Source organism: Chelonoidis abingdonii, chromosome 3, assembly GCF_003597395.2.
Source record: "Chelonoidis abingdonii isolate Lonesome George chromosome 3, CheloAbing_2.0, whole genome shotgun sequence".
NCBI classification, from domain to species: domain Eukaryota; kingdom Metazoa; phylum Chordata; order Testudines; family Testudinidae; genus Chelonoidis; species Chelonoidis abingdonii.
The window spans coordinates 80,983,495-81,005,537 of record NC_133771.1 but is presented as its reverse complement, the minus strand read 5'-3'; the positions used below and the strand labels follow the sequence as shown (position 1 = coordinate 81,005,537).

The window sequence follows — 22,043 nt, the reverse complement described above, 5'->3', positions numbered from 1 at the left end:
AGCAGACCTGCCCTGGGAGTGGAGCTGTAGCAACTGGAGCCAGAGAGGCCAGAGAAGCAGCCCAGGGAGCTGAAGGCAGAGCAGCAGCAGCAGCCGTGCTGAGGCAGAGTGGAGCTGGGGCGCAGCAGTCCGGAGCTGGGTGCGGTGAGCAGCTGGGGAGAGCGAGGGGGACCCTGGGCAGTGGGCCCAGCACAGGGAGACGCCTCAGCCAAAAGGCTCTGCAGGCCAGCCTGAGGGGACTAAAACCTTGACCAGAGCAGGGAGACACTGAAGAAGGTTCCGCCACCCCGACCGAAGAGGTGGCCACCACCACAGAACGCATCCACACTTCCTGCACACAGCAGGGCCCTGAGATAGGATGCCTGGACCTTACAAGGAACAGACCGGAACTGCCGAATCCACAACAGTTGTGTGAAAGTCCCCGCCACAACAGCGGCTGTGTACGTCTTCTTAACCTTCCTCAATTTTTCCTATTTCTTATTTTAAATTAATTGTTAATTAAATAACTTGTATTTGCTTTAAATTGTATGATGTGATCAGTGGGTCAGGGAGGTGCGCAGTGCAAAGAGACTACCCCGGAGTGGGGACACTCTAGCCCCTGTCCTGGGTGACCACAGCAGGGTTGGGGGTTGAGCCCCCCAGGAATCCTGGGCCCAGCCTTTTTGGGGTTACGAGGACTCTGCCAGATAGGAGAGTGGAAAAGAAGTTGTCAAGGGCAGGGAGGCCTCTGGGTAAAGGAAGTGGGAGTGAGGACTCAGATCCTTTCGCCAGCCCACTTCACCAGGAAAGCTCCCCACGATAGCGAGACCATTCCCCCGCTTACATATTTTTATCATATATATAATGCTCTAATAAAGGGCCCTACTTTCTAGAAGATCTGGATGCAGCTTCTAGACCCTGAATGTGATTTACCAGGCTAGCAAAGGATTGGAAACACCCACACATGGACTGAGCTTCTTGACCACCAGGTTAGACTGCATTAATTCACTATATCTATTCATGAGCATATATATTGTGAAACTAAAAGGCCTCAGTCAAGAATGGAACAGCCCATCTGCTCAGCAACACCAGCCACCGAAAGCACATCACTCCAGTATTTCACTCACTGAATGGACTATCTATAGAATACAAGTACAAATTCAAAATCTGAATCCTAGTTATCATGTACTTCCATGGAACTAGACCAAGACTCCCTTCTCTCTGTGGTCATGACATTCCATAGGACACACAAAACTGTCAAATTCAATGGTTAATCTCAAGAAAGGAAGAAATGGGTTTTTTTGACAATAGGCCTAAGATTTCAGAACTCATAAACAGAGGAGAGCAGAAAGGTGAGCTTTCTGAATGTAAAAATAACTCACTTCTTTGAATTAGTATTTGCACAGCTACAACAAAAATCAGCTCCAAAGAATCAACAAGGAGGAAGAGGAGAAAGAGGTGAAGTCAAGAAATAAGTAATAGGAAGAAGGATTAATAAGAAAGGAGAAGGGAACAGGAGAAGGAAAAAGAAATACATTAATGAAGAAACAACCCCACATTCTTAATGGAGACCACTAACCATTTTTAGCAGTGAACTATTTTGTAAGGTGTACAGATGATATGATAACAGGCAAGATAGTTAGATTTGTGTCAGTCTACTGTAAGCCCTCTGGCTCATTAATAATCAGTGTTGATGAGCTCAATCATTACTCAAAATAATGTTATTAACTATTCCAGGACTAATGGGAATAATTAATGGGTTTTCTATTATGAAACACACTAAATATTTTTGTCTAGAAAGTATTTTTTTAGTGATAGAAAAATAGATCTTCAGTGTTATATGGAAATAGAACTCTCTTTTTCTCCAACAATTAAAACATTCATCTTTGAGGCTTACTGCTTGTAAATAAAAATGGCTGTGATAACATACTATATGACAATGTGATACACATATGGTCCTAGGTACCATTAGGTCATCATTTGCAATTTCAGTGATGACTGTGCTCCAATTCTTGCTCTTCAGTGAATTCCCAGTGGAAACCTCATTTCTCTCAGGCAGTCTGCTAACAATAGGATCTAGGATTTTTCTAGTTTATTTTTTGTGTGGTTTTACTAGATAGAAAGCCCAATCTTTGACAAACCTTTCACAGACATATGACTTTTGCTCAATTGTACTGTGAAGATTTTTCCCCATCAAATGTTTTAACTACAGTTTCACAGACTTCAGCAATATTTAAATCCCTGTGAAAGCTGTTGAAATTCTGGAATGAGCTTTAATTCATGATTTGACCTGCACAAGGATAAATAATATGCATCAATTTTTATGCATTATGTTCAGCTGGTACAGAGAAATGTATTAATCTGTTTTAGTTACACTGAATAACTGAAGTTTGGCAGTTTTATGCATGTGTAAGTGATGAATATTACAGTAAAAGTAATATGAAGGATTACAGATAAAGGGCCAGGAAACAGAAAGAAAAGTCTTCCCTTTTTGGTATACTACTACCTATTTACTCTGATAAAGACTGATCACTGATGTAAACAAACCAGAAAGTGATGCATCCACTTGCTTGATTAATTTATACTTCTGTTTTCAAAGATTGCAATATGCTTAATTGTGGAATTTACATAATCTAGGACCTAAAGTGTGCTAAAATTAAAGAGTCCCGAGAATAATGCATAAGGAGAAACTCTAGATTTTGACTATTTAAATCGCAATTGTGTGTGTTTTTATCATTTGGGAGCGTACAATATGCATTTTCCCGACCATACAACTAGGATTCTAGTTGCAATTCAGCCAGTTTTATTCTCTTTAGTTTCTTTTTAAAGAAATAATCAAAAATAGATTTGAGATTTTACAAGATTAGTATCCTTATTCTACTGAGAAAAGGGGATCTATTTTCAGAAATAGAAAAATCATAGTTCTTTCTGCTGAGCTTTAAAGATCTCTAAAATCATGAACTCATATGTTCCCTTCTTAAGAATAGGTATGAAATTGGAAGCACAGGAATGGCTATGCTGAGAACTGTGTTAGTCCTCTGTTTTCTAATTCATAGTGTGAGCTCCTGTGTATGTTTTCAGAAGCCTATGCACACTGTGAAAAGGGAATGGAAATAAAAGGAAAATAGAAGGCTTTCCCTTGCTAGAAATTGGGAACATGTAACAAAAAGAGAGGCTGCCACTTTCCAAATTCCTTATTTTGACAGGGTCTCTTACTTTAAAAAACAGAAATTAACAAGACAACTGTGGGTTTTGTACTCTCCTGCCACCATGAGAGCTGATCCTTCCCCATTCCTCTGAGTGTAATATATAACAAACAGATACAAAGGCTAAATGCAGGCTTTTAATAGTTGCAGTTAGGAGGAGGGAAGCAGTGCCACAGAAACACTTTTAAGTAGAAAGGTTTCTCTGCAGATCATCGCCCATGGTAAATTAACATGAAATCCTCCAGTACTAGCACATTTTAAATACTTTCTAATGGAATACACTGTTTTTCTTCAGGGTTTTTATCCAGAATATTTTTAATTGATTGCATATCATACGCTACTCATAATTCTGTTACCTCATCGGAAGTCAAAACACATGCCCCACTCACAAACTACACTGCAAATCTTGTTCAAAGGAGCATCCACACATACAAGCAAATTTTAAAAGAACATTACCAAAAATCTTATTGAAATGGCTTATTCTTTTCTACCTGCCAGAGTAGAATTTTTCCAGTAAAATTGAGATAAAACATGAACAGGGAGTAGAGAAGAAAGGAAGGATCAGAAATAATGTGAACTACCTTGAATATTTTTTAACTACTTCTTCTTAGCTTTGAAATGGCTTGGCCTTGAAATTCCATCTGTTTTCTAATGATTCTCCAAGTTTCTCATAGTGAACCACATCTATATAGAGAGGCTGTTTTACAGACCACATCCAGTCCCATTCTTTGTAACTTACCTTCCTGCCCTCAACCTAACAACCACCCTGGGACAACTACACCACTTCCTTATGTGAGAAAATAGTTCACGTCTCTTTACTTGTGTTTTTAACACAGTTTAGTACCACTAGACTAGTCAGCTCTGTGAGAGCTCCCTGAAAATACTTCACGGGAGCCATCTTCTTCATCTGTCGGGTTTAGTGAGAATCAGTGTCTTTGACTAGTTGTGAAGAGTGTTAGTGAAGACATTTAAGACCAGATTGAGACTGTGCTCCCATAGATCTGAGCATGGGCAATTCCTTTCTTCCATCTCACTTGCTCAAAAGGGGAAACAATCTGTACCAACTCTTTATTTTGAAGATAATTTCCCCATTGCACCAGTTCAACTATCAGCTCACTATCAACCCCTTTCCATCTTCCATCCTTTTCCCTCTGGAAAGCTGCCACATGTGCAGACCTCACTTTTGGCCCTGCACCTGAGCTGAGATGCAAGGTGGCCATGCAGGGGGCATGGAGTCTTATTCTCACTAGGAGTATGTCTAAGCTGAAGATGAGAGTATGCCTCCAGCCCAGATAGACAGATGTGTGCTAGCTCTTTTCAAGCTAGCATGCTAAAAATAGCAGTGTAAATATTGCCACACAAGTGGTAGCACAGGCTAGCCACCCAAGTACAAGCTTGCCTGACCCCCTGGGTCCAACACCACTATTTATAGGCTCTTGCCCAGCTCCAGTGCTGACATACCTTTAATCTCCTACACAGTTGTGCTGAGGCCAGGAATGATGTGGTCCCAAAGAATCAGGTTTATAAATCCTATTGTGACTCTGATCGCCATAATAGGGAGAGAGATCGGAGAGCAACAAATAGGGAACCACGCTGGTGTGCGTGGGTATGTGCGCATGTGCGTAGGAGAGGCCTGAAGAATGGAAGAGAGAGGTGCCCATCAAGCAAGTTAAAGAAGCTCAAACCAATCCATTTTTGGGTTCTTTATTTAAAAAGCTCTTCTCCCCCTATATGTAGCTACCTCCTAAAAGCTGGGGTGCAGGTCACAGCTCATCAGCTGACCAAGAAGATGAAAATGCCATTAGTGCTCCTAACACTGAATAATACTTTAAATATTGTTTTTAAACCTTAATAAAATTTCCAGGCAAAGAACGTTGTATGTTTACAGCCTTACCTCCATCTTAACAGTGATGGAAGTGAAGAACAAAAAACCTTTTCAGGGAATCTCAGTTATTTTCAAACAAAACAAAAAAACTAAAACAGCAGAAAGTATGAAAACGTAAAATTAAGGGCACCCAAACAACCTTCTCTCTCACCTTCCATCACTGTCCTCAGAACCACCAAAACACGAGACAATCCTATAATCTAATACCTTAATTGCAGTGATATTTATTAACACAATGATTGAACTGAATGGTAGCATTTAAAATGAAGTGTGGCTTTACTGTATATTGCTATAAATAACTTGCTTTATTTTTAAGACCATATGCAGTCATTAAAAATGGAAAGGCTTTCTAATAATTCTCTCTCTCACACTTTGTCTGTCTTGTCCACTTAGATTGTAAACTCTTCAGGGCAAGAACTGTCTTGCACTATGTTTATGTTGAGTGCCTAGCGCAACGAGACGATCTCAGTTGAGCCTTCCAGGCATTACTGTAGTACAAATTGCTAACAATAACAAAAAAATAACAGCTCTCTTGTTGGAAAGTAACTACATTCAGAACCATCACTCAGAATATTTACCCCAAAGTATATGGTTTTCAAAAAAGTGTTGCAATATTTGGGGCTATAAGCCTGTTAAAGGCCAGATGCAATGTAGATAGGTTAAACCTCAGGAATGCAAGATGACAGGGGAATCATACTTACGCATATCACTGGTGCAAAATCAAGCCACATACTCCAACATTTCCCCATTGCACAGGCAAACCTATGCAAATGAAGTGAATTTAAGATGACCTCAACAGCAGAAAGTCCATATGAAAACCTCTTTCTCTTACATGGTAAGTGTGACAATAGTGCAAGATGGAAGGACCATGGGTATAAGGGCAGAGCTAGGTTGGTTAAGGTGATCTAAACTGGGCATTTCCTAACTTCCTAATGTTTAACGGCATTTTTTTTCTTTTTATTTCCGTTTTCTATTTGTTTTTTGTTCCATAACTTGGAATTTGCTGGTTAATTTTTCAAAAAAATTACAATTGTCTTCTCTTCTCAAGTAATTTATATTTATAACTGTTACTCTAGCTAAAATTTGTCTAGTGGGAATATACACTTAAATAAAAGGGGATATAATGATACCAGGATGCTTTTGTGAAATGTCTGCATTAAAGAAATGTTAAAAAATCAATTTAAGATATACAGTATTGTAAAACTGAAAGTTTAACAGAAGGACTTCTTCAAGTCAACCCCAAGAGGAAAAGAATAAGTAATTTTAAATTAGGTGAGCTATATAGTATATTACTGGATGTAACATGGCCTTTAAATGTTATACATTTGTTCGTTACACTGTTTGTTTGTTGAAACCAGGCACCTCTTACTGAGGTAAAGAAGAATGATACTGTATTGCATTTATTAATGGCTTAGATAAATATAAATAATTCATGAAGTCATATTCCTAACTGAGGTATGAAATAGCTGATAATAAATTATTGCCTGAAACCCTTTTTCTGCAGTGAAGCCTTTAATTTAAGGGAGTAGAGTGTGAAATACCACTTTCTAGATCCTGTGTCTGATGAAATTATGGGAATACCACTGTCTTCAAAATGTGCTCACTCCAAACAACATTTTAATTATGTGCTCTACAGTTGACTGAAATTCAAAAAACAAAAAGCCCTCCACATGGGTCTGATTCATCAAAAAGAAGGCTTTAAGTGAAAAATGTTCAGTAGAATTTCATTGTGCAGCGGGAGAGAAAAGTAAACAAACAAACAAACCACTGTATGTGAGGGGAAGCAGTGGGGAGAGTGCATGTGTGCAAGTGACCTGAATGCCAATACATTGGTCTGGACAAATAAATTTATGTGGAAGCCACATGTGCGCAGAATAAGTATATGAGCACCCTCCTATTAAGAAAAATAACTAATGAAATATACATTTTTCTGTAAGGGGAAGAAAATGAAACATTAACAAATGTGGTTTAGCCAGTATCCCTTTAGAACTGAAAGTGAAAAAGAATACACTGAGAAATGGCATTCCTGAACCAACAGAATGTGAACGCCTGAGAGTCTTATTCTAACCTATTGAACTTCTATGAGTATGTTGATTTCTGGAGCTTATGGCCAAAGCAACTCTGCTAGAAGACTGTGTATTTTTATTCATATTCATTTCATTTGACATGGACAGTATATTTTTTTAGGTCATGACAGTATGAATTCTACTGCTAATTTACTAATTTAATGATGCCACTAGCTGTCACCTTCAGTCTCCAAATAAAACCTCTCCAGTGCATCATCAGGGATCTACAACCTATCCTGAAGGATGATCCCTCACTCTCACAGACCTTGGGAGACAGGCCAGTCCTCACTTACAGACAGACCCACAACCTGAAGCAAATACTCACCAGCAACTACACACCAAACAACAAAAACACTAACCCAGGAACCAATCCCTGCAACAAACCCCGTTGCCAACTCTGTCCACATATCTATTCAAGGGACACCATCATAGGACCTAACCACATCAGCCACACCATCAGAGCTCATTCACCTGCACATCTACCAATGTAATATATGCCATCATATGCCAGCAACACCCCTCTGCCATGTACATTGGCCAAACTGGACAGTCTCTATGCAAAAGAATAAATGGACATAAATCAGACATCAAGAATTATAACATTCAAAAACCAGTCAGAGAACACTTCATTCTCCCTGGATACTCAATAACAGACTTGAAAGTGGCAATTCTTCAATTAAAAAACCTTCAGAAACAGGCTCCAATGAGAAACTGCAGAACTGGAATTAATTTCCCAACTGAACACCATCAGATTAGGCCTGAATAAAGACTGGGAGTGGATGGGTCACTACAAGAACTAAAAAAAGCTAATTTCCCCATGCTAATTTGCCCCTACTGTTACTCACCCCTTCTTGAGTGTAAGGGTAAAAGGGTAAACGGAATGACGAGTAATTATAGACCTGTCAGTCTGACATCAAGCCCAGGAAAGATAATGGAGGGGCAGATATGAAACTCAATTACAAAAGAATTAAAGGAGGTTAATATAATTAATGGCAATTAACATGGATTTATGGAAAATGGATATTGTCAAACTAAAATGATATCCTTTTGTTGGATGAGATTAAAAGTTTGGTTGATGAAGGTAATAGTGTTGATGTAACATACTTATATTTCTGTAAGGCATTTGATTTGGTTCCATATGACATTTTGATTAAAGAACAAGAATGATATAAAATTAACATGGCACACAATAAATGGATTAAATGCTGGCTAACTAACAGCTCTCAATTATAAAGGGGGAATTGTCAGTGAGCAGGCATGTTTCTAGAGCAGTCCCACAGGGATCTGTTCTTGGCTCTATGCTATTTAGCATGGTTATCAATGACCTGGAAGAAGAACATAAAATTATCACTGATAAAGTTTGCAGATGACTCAAAAATTGGAGGAGTGATAAATAATAAATAGCACAGGTCATGAATACAGAACTAAGCTGGGCATAAGCAAACAATATGCATTTTAATGTGACTCGATGTAAATATACACATCTAGGAACAAAAAGTGTAGGCCAGAATTACAGGACGGGGACTCTACCCTGGGATGAAATGACTCTGAAAAAAATGTAGGGGTTGTTGTAGATAATCAGCAGAACATGAGCTCTCAGTGTGATGCTGTGGTCAGAAGGCCTAATGTGATCCTTGGATGCATAAATGGGAATCTCAAGAAGGAGTTTTTGTGTCCACAGTTCAAGAAGGATGTTAATACATTGGAGAGGATTCAGAGAAGAGCCACGAGAATGCTTAAAGGATTAGAAAACTTGCCTTATAGTGATATACTCAAAGAGTGATATATTCAGATAAACTCTATTTAGTTTAACAAAGAGAAGATTAAGGGGTGACTTGATTTGAACCTGTAAGTATTTACATGGGCAACAAATATTTAATAATGAGCTCTTCAGTCTAGGAGAAAAAGGTCTAACACAATTCAATGGTTGGAATTTGAAGGCACTCTAATTGAGATTGGAAACGAAGCATAAATTGTTAATGAGTGTAATTAGTCACTAGTGGAGGAGGAACTCAAACATCAAAGTAATTTTGTTTTAAGTCCCAGCTTCTCTGGATAGACAGAGGGACTTGGAACAGAAAGGAGAAACTTGTGATTATGATAGATCAGATCAGGACTAAAAATGGGTAACAAGTTCTTTCCCTGAAAGTGATAAAGATGAAAAAAAATAGATCAAGATAAAATTAGAAACTCTACAAAATGCTAACCAAAATTCTACCCATGCTTTTAAAGTACTCAAATTCTATTCAAACTTACATGAGTCACTTCACATTAACTCTGATGTTTATTACAGAATACAGCTTGACTTGGCAGAATTTGATTTTTATTTTGTTATAATTTCTATGGATAATATGTTTATTTTTAAACCTTTAGATTTTGTATTGATTTAAATTTTCACACTTGTGCAAGATCATGGGTTTTAAGTACATTTTTTATTTCAATTTTCACAGTGAAGGAAATTGCGGAAGGGTAAGACAATAATTATTTAATGAGAGTAGACAGTCACATTCAAAATGTGAAGACTTCATAATGATTAAAATACAAATTATCACCCTCACATGTCAAAATATACAGAAGAAAAATCCTTAAATCAAACTCTCAAGTAGCATTTTTCTTCCTTTGCCTATCTGTAAATTTCAGCAGTTGCCAAACTGCTGCTGCTGCTTAAGAGCTGGTCTGCTGATTCTTCCCACCAATCAGGTGGTGTGGGTAATCGGATGTCTCCTACGGGCCAGTTATGCTCATTAGGTTGCCTGAAGAGTGGCTTTGCTGTAGGTCCTGATTCCTGACCACATCCTTCTCTTGAGAACACCTTGTAAGGGCCTTTGGGCCTAGTTTTTTGGGGTACTTCTGATGGAACTCTCATAATAGGTCCAGGACATGGATATTCTCTAATGGTTCTCAAGACTGCTTATCTGGACTGTGACATTTTGAGTCCGCCAGGTATTGAAGACTTCCCGTAACTCACTGAAAGTCAAGGATCAAGTGGACCAAGTACATGGTCTGTTATGTGTGGTGGCAGGTTGGAGTGGTTTGGGTATGGATTCTCAGTGCGGAGCTTTAAAAGTGAGATGCTAAAGACAAGGTGGATCTTCAAGGATTCCAGGTATTGGTAGCCTAGTTTGGTGGATAAACTGCTTGATTTAAGGTTTTAGGAAGACAGACACACCTTGTCCCCTATGACCAGATTGGGGGCAACCTGACTCTTGGTCAATGTGGTGTTTATACCTCTGTGGTGGTCTGCAAGTGTTCCGTGAACTCCCAGTGCACTTGGTGTAGGTGGGAAGCTAAATCTGTGATAGCCAGTACTGCAGAACTTACAGGAAAGTCTGAGCGGAAATTGGGGTGAAAACCATAGTTTGCAATGAAGTGGCTATGTTGGGTTGAGGTATGGATTGGATTTTTATACGCAAACTCAGAATAGCACAAAATTGGGCGATAGACTTGAGAAGTCTCCCTAAAGAGTTTGAGAAATTCCCAACAGAATCAATAGATGAACTGGGGTCCCCACTACAATATAATGCCTCTTTGTAATCCATGGTAACGGAAGACATTTTCCAAAAAGAGTCAAACCATCTCTTGTGTTTTAGGAACAGCACAACATGGGATGAAGGGTGCCATCTTTCTTAGGAGGTTGATAGCAACCAGGATTACCAAGTATTCCTGGGAAAATGGCAGTTCTATTATGAAGTTCATTGATATAGTAGACCAAGGCTATGGAGGCATAGGAAGAGGCTGGAAGAGATCTAGGATTTTTTATCCTAGGTTCATGTTGCAGGCACAGAGCTTACAGGACCTTGTATAAGCTTTGACGGAAACTCATAGTCCTGTAGAATCTTGAAACCATATTCCAGGCCTTGAATTAGCCCAAATGAAACACAAGCCACAAAACATGGCGGAGTTTCAATGCCTGAAACCTAGGTTGTCCCACTCGGACATAAATACAACCCTTACGATAGAGAAGGCCATTATGTAATTGGAACTCAGAGTCAGTATAGGTACCTGCGCCATTCAGGGTCTGGTAGATTTGGGTTGTGAATGGGTCATCAGGGAGCAGATGGAATGTCAGACTACCATTAACTGTCCTGTTGATAATGTTGGACTCCTTAAACATAGTGGCAGATGGCTTTTTCCTATGTTCAAGACATGTAATTTGAGGCCTAGGATATCTGCCTTCCCATTTCTTATCCCTGGGTGATACTGGGGGTTCTCAAACTTCATTGCACCACAACCCCTTTCTGATAACAAAAACTACTACATGACCCCAGAAAGGGGGACCTAATCCTGAGCTCACCCAAGCTCAGATGCCCGGGGGGGGGGGGGCAAAGCCGAAGCCCAAGGGCTACAGCCCCAGGCAAGGAACCTGTAACCAGAACTCCACTACTCAGAGATGAAGCCCTTGGGCTTTGGCATCTGCCCCAGGCCCCAGGCAGGCTAAGCCAGACCAGGTAACCCAATTAAAATGTGGTCCTGACCCACAATTTGAGAACTGCTAGGTTACCAGAAAGTCAAAGTGACTAAAGAACTGGTGGATCTAGAATTGGTTAAGGGATCTAGCAATCCGTAGGTACTCCAGGTTCTTGTGGTCTGTCATAACTTGGACCAGGTTCCAGGCTCCTCGCAGGAAGTGGTGCTCACTGAAAGTCATCTTGATTGCCAGTAGCTTCTTGACCCAAATATTGTAATTTTTACCAGTGGGGGTTAGCTTCCAAGAATAAAAGGCACAAAGGTATGTGGGGGCCTGCATGTTGAGACAAAACTGCACTGATGGCAAAAAGTGAGGTATCAGCCTCGATTGTAAATGGTTTAGTGGGATTTCGATGAATAAGGATGGGAGCTGGGGTGAATGCCCTCTTTAGTCAATCAAAGACCAACTGAGCCTCCATGGACTAGGAGAAGTGAGCTCCATTTTGTGGAAGTGCTGTTCTGGGTGCAACCAGGCAAAATAATCCTACAATAAATTGCTTGTATAAATTGGCAAACACCAGGAATTGCTGCACCCGGTGTGCATCCTTGGATGCAGCAAAGTCAGATATCACCATTCACTGGTCAGTACCTTAGGTGAGACAATATAGCCCAAGAAATCCACTGTGTTCTCGTTGAAGTCACATTTCTTGAACTTCGTGTGGAGGTAGTTTTGGCAGTATCTGTCCAAGACAGTACATACATGATAATTGTGGAGGACTTGACTTTCAGAAAAAATGAAGAAGTCATCCAGGAAAATGACAAATTGGTCCAGCATATCCCTAAAGATGTAATTTATGAAATGCTGGAAGGTTGCCAGGTACTGCATAACCCAAATGGCCTGACCAAATACTTGAAATGGCCATATCTGATATAGAAAGTGGGTTTCAATTCATCTTCTTTCTTGCTCCTCACTAGATTATACTCTCTGTGAAGGTCCAACTTTGTGAAGACCTTGGCAGAGAAGAGTAAGGGGTCCTGGTTAAAAGCTCAATAATCTTTCCTTGCCACTAAGAAAATCAAAGCCCTCGCTTTGATTTACCCTTTTCTTACCCTTTTCTTCTGGTTTTCATAGAATCATATCATAAAATCATAGGATTGGAAGGGACCTCAAGAGGTCATCTAGTCCAGTTCCCTGCACTCAGGGCAGGACTAACTATTATCTGGACCATTCCTGATAGGTGTTTATCTAACCTGTTCTTAAAAATCTCCAGTGATGGAGATTCTATAACTTCCCTAGGCAACGTATTCCGGTGCTTAACCACCCTGACAGTTAGGAACTTTTTCCTAATGTCCAACCTAAACTGCTCTTGCTGCAGTTTAAGCCCACTGCTTCTTGTCATAGCCTCAGATGTTAACAAGAACAATTGTTCACCCTCCTCCTTGTAACAACCTTTTATGTACTTGTAAACTGTTATGTCCTCCCTCAGTCTTCTCCAGACTAAACAAAGCCAATTTTTTTTTCAATTTTCCTTCATAGGCCATGTTTTATAGACCTGAAATCTTTTTTTTTTTTTTAGCTTTTCTCTGGAATTCCTCCAATTTGTCCACATCTTTCCTGAAATGTGGTATCCAGAACTGGACACAATATTCCAGTTAAGGCTGTATCACTGCAGAGTAGAGCAGAAGAATTACTTCTTGTGTCTTGCTTACAACATTCCTGCTAATACGTCTCAGAATGATGTTTGCTTTTTTTGCATCAGCGTCTTACTGTTGACTCAGATTTAGCTTGTGATCCACTCTGACCCCTTTCTGCAGCACTCCTTCCTAGGCAGTCATTTCCCATTTTGGATTCTCATTTTGTGTCTCTGAATTCTTTGGCTGAGATAAAGGTTGCTGGTCCTGGGTTGGTTCTCAGGAAATAAGATTTTAAATAAAATGGGAATCAAAACTTTACCATGCCTGACTGCCAGTGCATGAGCGAGTTATGGGCGACAAGCCAGGAGATGCCAAGGACAACTGATGAATGCAGTGCACAGCTTGGCCCAAACTGAATGATTTATCGGTGGCCTCAAAGTGTGCTTACTTGTAAGGGAGCCACCTGGTGGGTGACTGGTACCAATGAAAGAAGTGACCTGTATATGGACTCCACTATCTCATGGGAGCAGAACGGAAATCCTTTTGCTGGCTGGAGATACGGTGTGTTCGGTCAAACTCCAGATCCATGAAATTGCCTGATGCACTTGAGTCCACCCAAATCTCTAGGCTGGTGTAGGGTATGGCAGAGTGCTGGAGCTGGAGAGGTGTTGGATGCTGATTGGCCATCCCCAGGGTACAGGTGGACAAGTATTGGTGCAAACTTGTGGGGAGAAGGAAGGGTTCCAGTCTAGCCTAGATCCCCCCTTTGGGGCTGGGGCTTGGGATTTCTTGACCAGGGCACAGATCAGACATTGGTAGGGCAACTTGATGCAAAATGTCCTGATTCCCCACAATATAGGGATAGGCCCAATGCCCTGCATCAATTTGTCTCCACATTACAGGGCTGGACCTGATCAACTTCCATCAGTTTGGGTGACAGAGAAGTGACTGATAATGGGTGTGGTGTCAGCAGAGCTGGCAAGCTCCAGGAAAACAATTCTTTTTCTTGGTGGAATTTGGTCAGGCAGTCATCAATCTTGCTGCATAAGTCAACTATAGCATCCAGGCTGAATTACACCCATGCCAGTTCATCTTTAATATCATTGTTTAGGCTGAGCCAGAAATGATAACACTGAGTGGCCTGTTCTACTAGGTGTCTCATACCACAAATTGGAACTCTGATGCATATTTAGTAACTGGCTGGTGTTCCTGCTGCAACATGAGAAAAACATCTGGACTCCAAAGAAATGTCCAGATGTCTAAATGCTTGCTCATTATAGGAATTCTCCAGTTGTATGTTTGCAACTCGGGTCATTAAAGATTACCACCATAGTTCAGATAAAGTCCTCAGATTGTCCCAGAAGTTGGCTTGATTTTTCCAGAAGTGAAGATGCCCAAGCCAAGGCCTTCCTGCTAAGCAGGCTGATATTTAGTCCCAGCTGGAGGTGTCAGTAGGGTGCAACTGAGGAAGTATCAGAAATAGGAGCTGACTCTGATTTAAGAAGCGATGAAACTTGTTGTGATCACCGCTGAACTTTATAGTGAGAGTGAGGATAAGTGCTGAAATCAGTGAGGCTTGAGCTTGCAGGACCGCCTTCTGTGCCAGCAGGGCAGCAACCTGGGCACGCAAATCCACAGGGCTCCCACTATCTCCAGCAGAGAGATATTGACCTTTAGAGGATTCTTGCTCACCATATGCTCTACTTCCCTTATTGTTTATGGGGTTTGGTTCTGCTCAGACAGTCAGAGACTGGGACATGGGTGGCTGTGCCTAGTGAATGCGGAAGGAGTTGGGTCTAGTGGTTAAAGCAGGAGTCAGTAGCAAGGAACAGGAGCCTAGAAGTCAGGAATTGGAGCCCAGGGTCAGAACCAGGTTGGAATATACAGAACTATGATTTCCACACAGAGTACCATTGCAATCATATTCACTTATTGCAATCACTGAAACTATAATGCTATTAATATGTCTGAGTAGTTATATTAAAATTACAAAAAAAACCCCAACCACCACAACAATAACAAAAAACTTCCATAGATAAAGCTGTCTGATAATATCAGCTAGTTTTTCTTTGCAAGACCTTCCAATAACTTTCTCTTCTTAACCTTCCTTATGCTAGTGTTTCTTGACTTAAAGTATGGTAGACAATTTCCCCCACAAGGTGATTTACAGTATGTTTTAAATACAGGTAAAATAAATAATATTTGTAGGTCACATTAGAGAAAAAAACATAGGACATGCTCATTCCAATGTCAAGATGATGAAATTCTTGATATAAAAATAAACTAAAAGTAGGACAAAATACTGTTCTCTCAAGCAGGTCATTCCATGCTTCTAACATGCTCTTTAACTCTGTATAGCACTAATGCCTTAGTCCATTTAAAAATATGTCTTCTCTAAAATCCAAGGGCTAGATCTTCAGCTCATGTACATCAACATAGCTCTGTGGGATTTAAGCACATGCTTAGGTGCTTACTAAATTGTGATCTAAGCCCCCAGTCCTGCAATCAGGTCCTTATGTCCACTCAGTGGGAATCTACTCAAGAACTGATTGCAGGGTTAGGAATTGCAATCACACCTCCATAATTAGATACAGAATGTTTTAGTTCATTGTTTTTTGTCCAGGGGTTATGTATAACATACTACTATGACTGTTTTCCCAATAATCTTAGGGAACTCGATACTTGAACTTTTCTACATAGCAGAACTATGAATTTGCCTATGCAGTCACTGCACTACCACTACATAATTTATGCTATACCATAAATACAAAAAATACTTCAAGAGATCAAGTTCTTGTCAAGAGAAGTATTTCCTTTAGTTGAATTTGCATACCCCTTCTAGAGCACGGGCATTATACAGGCAAACTTCCTGTCACTTTTTTAGGGTAACCAAGATATCCTGTTCTAAGTTAAACTAGATCCATAAATTGTGTTAATATAATATTTTATATTTAGTTAGTTGGAGGGAGGAGGAGAAAAACTGCTTTAGTTTATGTAGAGCAACGATACTGTATGTTGGAGCTTTTTTGTGCTATCACTGCAGCTAAGATTAATGAGCACAGAACAAATGCTTGACATATAACCTACCCATGGGAGTTCCAACGCCATAACCTTTTGAGTCTATCAGGCCTCCAATCTGTGTTAGGTTACAGTTCCGCTGTGTGACAAACTCAATGGTTGTAGATTCCATTAGAAAGGCATAATCAGAGGTGAGTACACGCTGGATGCCTTCTTCATTACTTTTGACAAGCACCGACTGCCTCCTGCTACTCATAAAGGCCCACATCTTGTCATAAGTGGAGATTTTTGATTTCTGAAACATAAAATATTAAAATATAATATTAACATGAATACATTTATGATCAAGTAGAAAAAGCCAGTTAACACAGTATAATTGTATTCATTTAATACTTTCTATCTATAAAGGGTACAGATTTCCAAAAGTACTCTGCTCCCATTTAGACACCAATAAAATTGGCCAAACCTTCAAAACGCTGATCACATTGGGTGCTTGGTTCTTTGAAAAATCAAGGGTGAAGTCCTAGCACCACTGAAATTAACAGAAGAAACTTCCACTGACTCCAAGAGGGCCAAGATTTCACCCCGACTGTGAGTATCACAAACAATACTTTTGGTTGCTTGACATTTTTGGAAGTCTGACCCTTATTTTGATGTGTAAACAGTCGCGGAGCTCTTTTGACAAACTGACAGCATCTGACATCTCGAAGGATCTCAAAACACTTCATAAATGACAGTATATGAATAAAAGACCATGGAAATTCAATCACTTCTGGGATGGAGGGTGGCAGCCTTCTGGTCCACAGTACACTGTAACAACAATCTGAGGAGGGGAACTTCTAGCCAAAGATATTATTATGAACTTTATTGATAATACTGTTTTGTTACGTGTCAAAAAACTAAGCCCCTTATTTGTTGCTTCATTCACTGAGTATTCACAGGAAATGGTATAGTTCAGTGGAGACAGGACTGTGAGAAACCAGACCAGAGTTCTATAACCAGTTCTGCTATGTGACCTTAGACAAGTCACTTTGCCTTTCGACAGCACATTGCCACTTCTGTAAAATAAGGCTAATAATATGTACCATACTTTGTTAAAGCACTTGAGACTTAGGGATGAAAACCACTGTATATGTATTAGGATTCCTACTTTATTGCATTTTGTTACCCACACTTTCATCCAAGAATGTCCCAGACCAAGATTATCATTAGGAGATGTGCTATAATGCCAACGCCTAGCCAATAATACAAGAGTAGAAATCTGATGTAGCAGACTAGTATAACCAGATTCTTCAGGGAGTCTCTGATCTGTTAATGTCAAACCCAAGCATAACTCATTTTGCAGTTCTGGGAGAGACACTAGACAAAGATTGACACTGAAGATCTTTCTGAAGTTCTGCTGACTGGCAGCTGTAACCTCTGCCCCAAATGAGAATTAGTGGTGTACATGGGATAGAAAGGGGAACATTTATTCTGAATAAGGATGAGTTTGTATCCCTGCTGAGGTAGAATCCAAGGCTTATTTCAATCTGCTTGGGGACTTCAGAACGTCTTATCATTCAAGTATGTGAACTAACCCCAGTAGTCAATGCTAATAAAATTGATGAGTTTGAAATCCATCTGCAAGAGCTCACTGATATTGTGCCAAAACATGATACGGTGTTGATTGCAGAGGGTTTCAGTGTGAAAGTGGAGAAAAAAAGATTGTGGATAAGAATATGATGTGGAGACATGGAATAGAAGAAACAAACAGGTTCCTATTCATTGATTTTGGTATAAGAATCAAAAGATTCTTACAAACACTTTATATCAATATTACAGTGTAAGAGAATGCACTTGAGCCCTATACATCAGCTCAGTGGGAATCAAAATGATTATATCATACAGAAAAGAGGGGAAACCAATGTTTTCCAATTACTGCAAAACTCTCCAAAGTGCTCATATCACCATTTAGTTCTTTCATCATTAAAGCTTTACCCTAAGTGCATAAAGCAATATTTTTTAGCCACTGTAAAATAAACTGAACACAAAAAATTGGTACAGAGAACAAGTTTAGTAAACCATTAGATACATTGGTGATGTGTGAGCTGAGGGGGGAAGCCAAATAAAGAATACAAGAGAATAAAATGAAAGACAATCACTAGGATGAAAATGTGTCAAAAATGGAAACTGTTGCTCTCTATTGAAGCATTACAGCATGTAGAAATATACAAGAGACTCAACAATGGAGAGAATACACAGATAAACTTCTACAATAATATGGAAAAGATGACTGATTTAATCAGCTGGGAAGAAGTCCCAGCCACATAGGCAAGGGAACTAACACCTCTACGTACTAATGTAGTGAATAAAATGAAAGAACAAAACTTCTGGCTAAGATTGTGTAACATGCTGCTGGGAATACCCAGGGTTGTGAGCCACTGTTACCTCTCTGCCTCAACAAGAGTCAGTTTTGCTGGCAATTAGACTGTGTGTCAACTCCCTACCACACCAGTCTGTATTCCTCACTAGCAATCTCCTCAGGCGAACTCCATATGCCGTCCCAAACCTTGCCTAGCAGGTAACAATCAGTACACTCCAGCCCCTGAGATACTCAGAGATATTTCTCTGCACAGCCCCTATCACTGTGCATTCAAAGAAGATTCTAAGTTTGCTGTTCTGTTAAAGAATCAGTACATCATAACTTACTAATTTAACTGGGGCAACTACGCCTTTCCCTTCAAACACAGAACTGAATTGGTTTAAAGTAAAAGTAAAATTAATATTTTCAGGGTGAAAGTGACTTACAGGATTTACCGGTACTGCGGGAGTCCTGAGAGGGTTGTGCCCTCAACCGGAAGAGGCAGTGTCTCTAAAGATTTAAAGGCCCTGGGGCACCAGCTGTGGCTGGGAGCCCCAGGACCTTTAAATCAAACCAGGGATCCCAGCTGCAGAGGTGGCTGGGAGCCCCCTGGGGCTCCTGCCACTGCGGAGATCCGGACCCTTTATATCCCCACTGCAGTTCTGGCTGCTGGAGCTCTGGGCGGGATTCAAAAGGTTCTGGGCTTCCCGTAGCCGGAGGAGCTCTGAGACCTTTAAATCTGGCCCCAGCCCGGCCGCAGGAGCTGCGGGCAGGATTTAAAGGGCTCTGGGTTGACTGTAGCCAAGGCAGCCCAGAGTCCAGCCCCGGCATCCCAGAGTCCTTTAAATCCGGCCCCAGCCTGGCCGCCGTAGCCGCGGGCGGGGGGTTTAAAGGGCTCTGGGCTGACCACTGTGGTGGGGAGCCCAGAGCCCTTTAAATCCCACCGCGGAGGCCAGTGCGGTCCGGCACGGCGTACTGGCTCTTGCCGGTACACCATACCGGACCGTACCAGCTTACTTTCATCTCTGAATGTATTTTTAAAAAGAGAAGGATTAAGTGATAACAAGTAACAGAGATAAAGGTAGACATGGTTACAAGAATATAAAAGTTAAAACACACATTTAAAAGTCTAAAACTTAATCTAGCAAGATACAATCTTTGTTCAAGATGGATTCTTTTACCCACAGTTTTTCTTTTTGCTTTTTACTGGCGAGGACCCAATTCAGACATAAAATTGCTTGGGTTTTTTTTGTCTCCTAAAATGACAGATCAAGGAAGAGTCTCTCTCTGCTCCTTATATCCCCAAAGGGATTGACTTTGTCTTACAAGTCTGGAAGGTCTCCTGGGGATTCAGTCTCCTGCGTCTTTCTGGGCTGTGGGAGCCATGTTAATTCTCTGTCTCTCTAGTTCAGGATCAGGATAATCCCCATTGATTTAGCTGAATGGCTTTATTTACTGCTAACATGTAAATTGGTGTGAACCTGCATTCCTTTGTCTAGGCCAGGGGTAGGCAACCTATGGCATGTGCGCCGAAGGCAGCATGCGAACTGATTTTCAGCGGCAGTCATGCTGCCTGAGTCCTGGCCACTGGTCTGGGGGGCTCTGCATTTTAATTTAATTTTAAATGAACCTTCTTAAACATTTTAAAAACCTTATTTACTTTACATATAACAATAGTTTAGTTATATATTATAGACTTATAGAAAGAGACCCTTCTAAAAACATTAAAATGTGTTACTGGCACGCGAAACCTTCAATTAGAGTGAATAAGTGAAGACTCGCACACCACTTCTGTAAGGTTGCCAACCCCTGGTCTAGGACAAAGCTGTTTATTGCCTCTACCCATGCTAGGGCTTTCTGGTCTTAAACAAGTCCTAGTAACATCAAACACAGGGAATTCATAACTTCACATACAATGTTAACACATGCATTTTACAATGCTTTCAGATGATACCTTACAAGGTATATTTTGTACAAATATTGTAGCATTGTGTAGGATGTGAATACGGGGTGCCTAGGGTCACAGATGGCATGCTTACTGGAATCATTAAAACAATCTTATGCATGTATCAATATTTTATGCATGATTTGTGAGGTTACATGGAAGATGTAGCAATATCTTGTAATTAGGGAAAGACACTCTTCACCTATCAAAATATGTAGCTCTAAATATAGTGTGAATTACAGAATTCATTTCTCATGCAGACAAAATAAATAATAATAAAAACACCTGTACTGTTTCTATTCATCCTAGAAAAGATAAAGATCAGAGTTGAAGTGATGCCAAGATAAATAGACTGCCTATAAATGAATACTAGATGATGTATTTACTGTGTTTTAATATTGTAACGCAGAGACTTGGGATGTGTTTTATACACAACAGTGAACCTTTTGACACAGACAAAATATCTTTTGATTCAAACAAATCACAAATGATTTTTTCCCTGTATTTAGTGAACTACGGTATAGTCTCTAAATCCAAAAGCCAGAACAATCAAAATCATCATAGGCTGCTTTGACATGGAACTAAGGAGAATGACACTACTTATTTCTTCTGGTGGTTATGATTGTGACATTCATATTAATGGAAGCAGATTCTGAAATTCATATTATGCTTCCATTTTTACTTATTTGTGAGCAAATAGGATGAATTGACTTACAGGTTCCATTGGCGAAGTGCATTATGTTGTTTTCGGTTAGCACACTATTTCTGACCTAACTGAAAATCACCGTCTCCACTGGAAGTGATGTCTAGATGGGATAACCTGTGGTGACAAGATTTATTATGCTTGTGCTCCCACAGTACTGCAGGAGATATTCAGTGGCTAATAAAACCAGCTGCCTACACTTTGTGAAATTTGCATTACACTGGAATACAAAAGAGAAGATGGCAATGGAAACATTGCAGCCCATCCCAACAAGCAGGAAAATTGGAAATGAAAATATTAAGAAAATCAAGAAGTTCAGCTTCCTGGTGATTGGAGATGGCTGCTATCACAATGACATCCAGAGGCAGCTATCAATGGTGTATTCAGTACTTGTAAATTAAAGATCATTTGAAGACAAAGTGGCAGAAATCATGAACATAAGAATAGTGAAGTCTCTGAGTTAGTCTATTGCTATGCATGTCTGTGAAGGCTGGAATGGGGGGCAGTGTCTTTACTATTGCAATGTTCCTGCTATATACTGAAGTGTGGGAGAGAAAAGACAAATATTGCAGCACAGCAACAGTATAATGAAACAGGTGAGAAGGAGGAACTATGGGGATGCTGTATGATGGCAAGGGAGAATGCCAAAATAAATAAAGATCAAAGGAAAGGCACAGGATATGGTAGGTAGACAACATCAAACAATGTGTTAGTAAAGGCAAGAGTGGAGGAGTATATAGCAAAAATGTGCAGCGCAAGGACTGATGCATTGTTTCTCTTTTGTAATTATAACAATATGTACAAAGTGTGCTTTAATTATATCAAATTGTAGTTCTTAATATCCAAAACTTTTAAATG

At 40.1% G+C, this 22,043-nt stretch overlaps 1 protein-coding gene across 1 annotated transcript in view; it reads right to left on the bottom strand.

The window, feature by feature from the left end:
* Nucleotides 1–22,043, bottom strand: part of GRIK2 (glutamate ionotropic receptor kainate type subunit 2) — a 600,313-nt gene that overhangs the window by 24,640 nt on the left and 553,630 nt on the right. Inside the window, exon 16 of the mRNA XM_032799954.2 lies at nt 16,266–16,491. Within this exon, the coding sequence (XP_032655845.1) occupies nt 16,266–16,491 (226 nt within the window). The remainder of the gene's footprint in view (nt 1–16,265; nt 16,492–22,043) is intronic.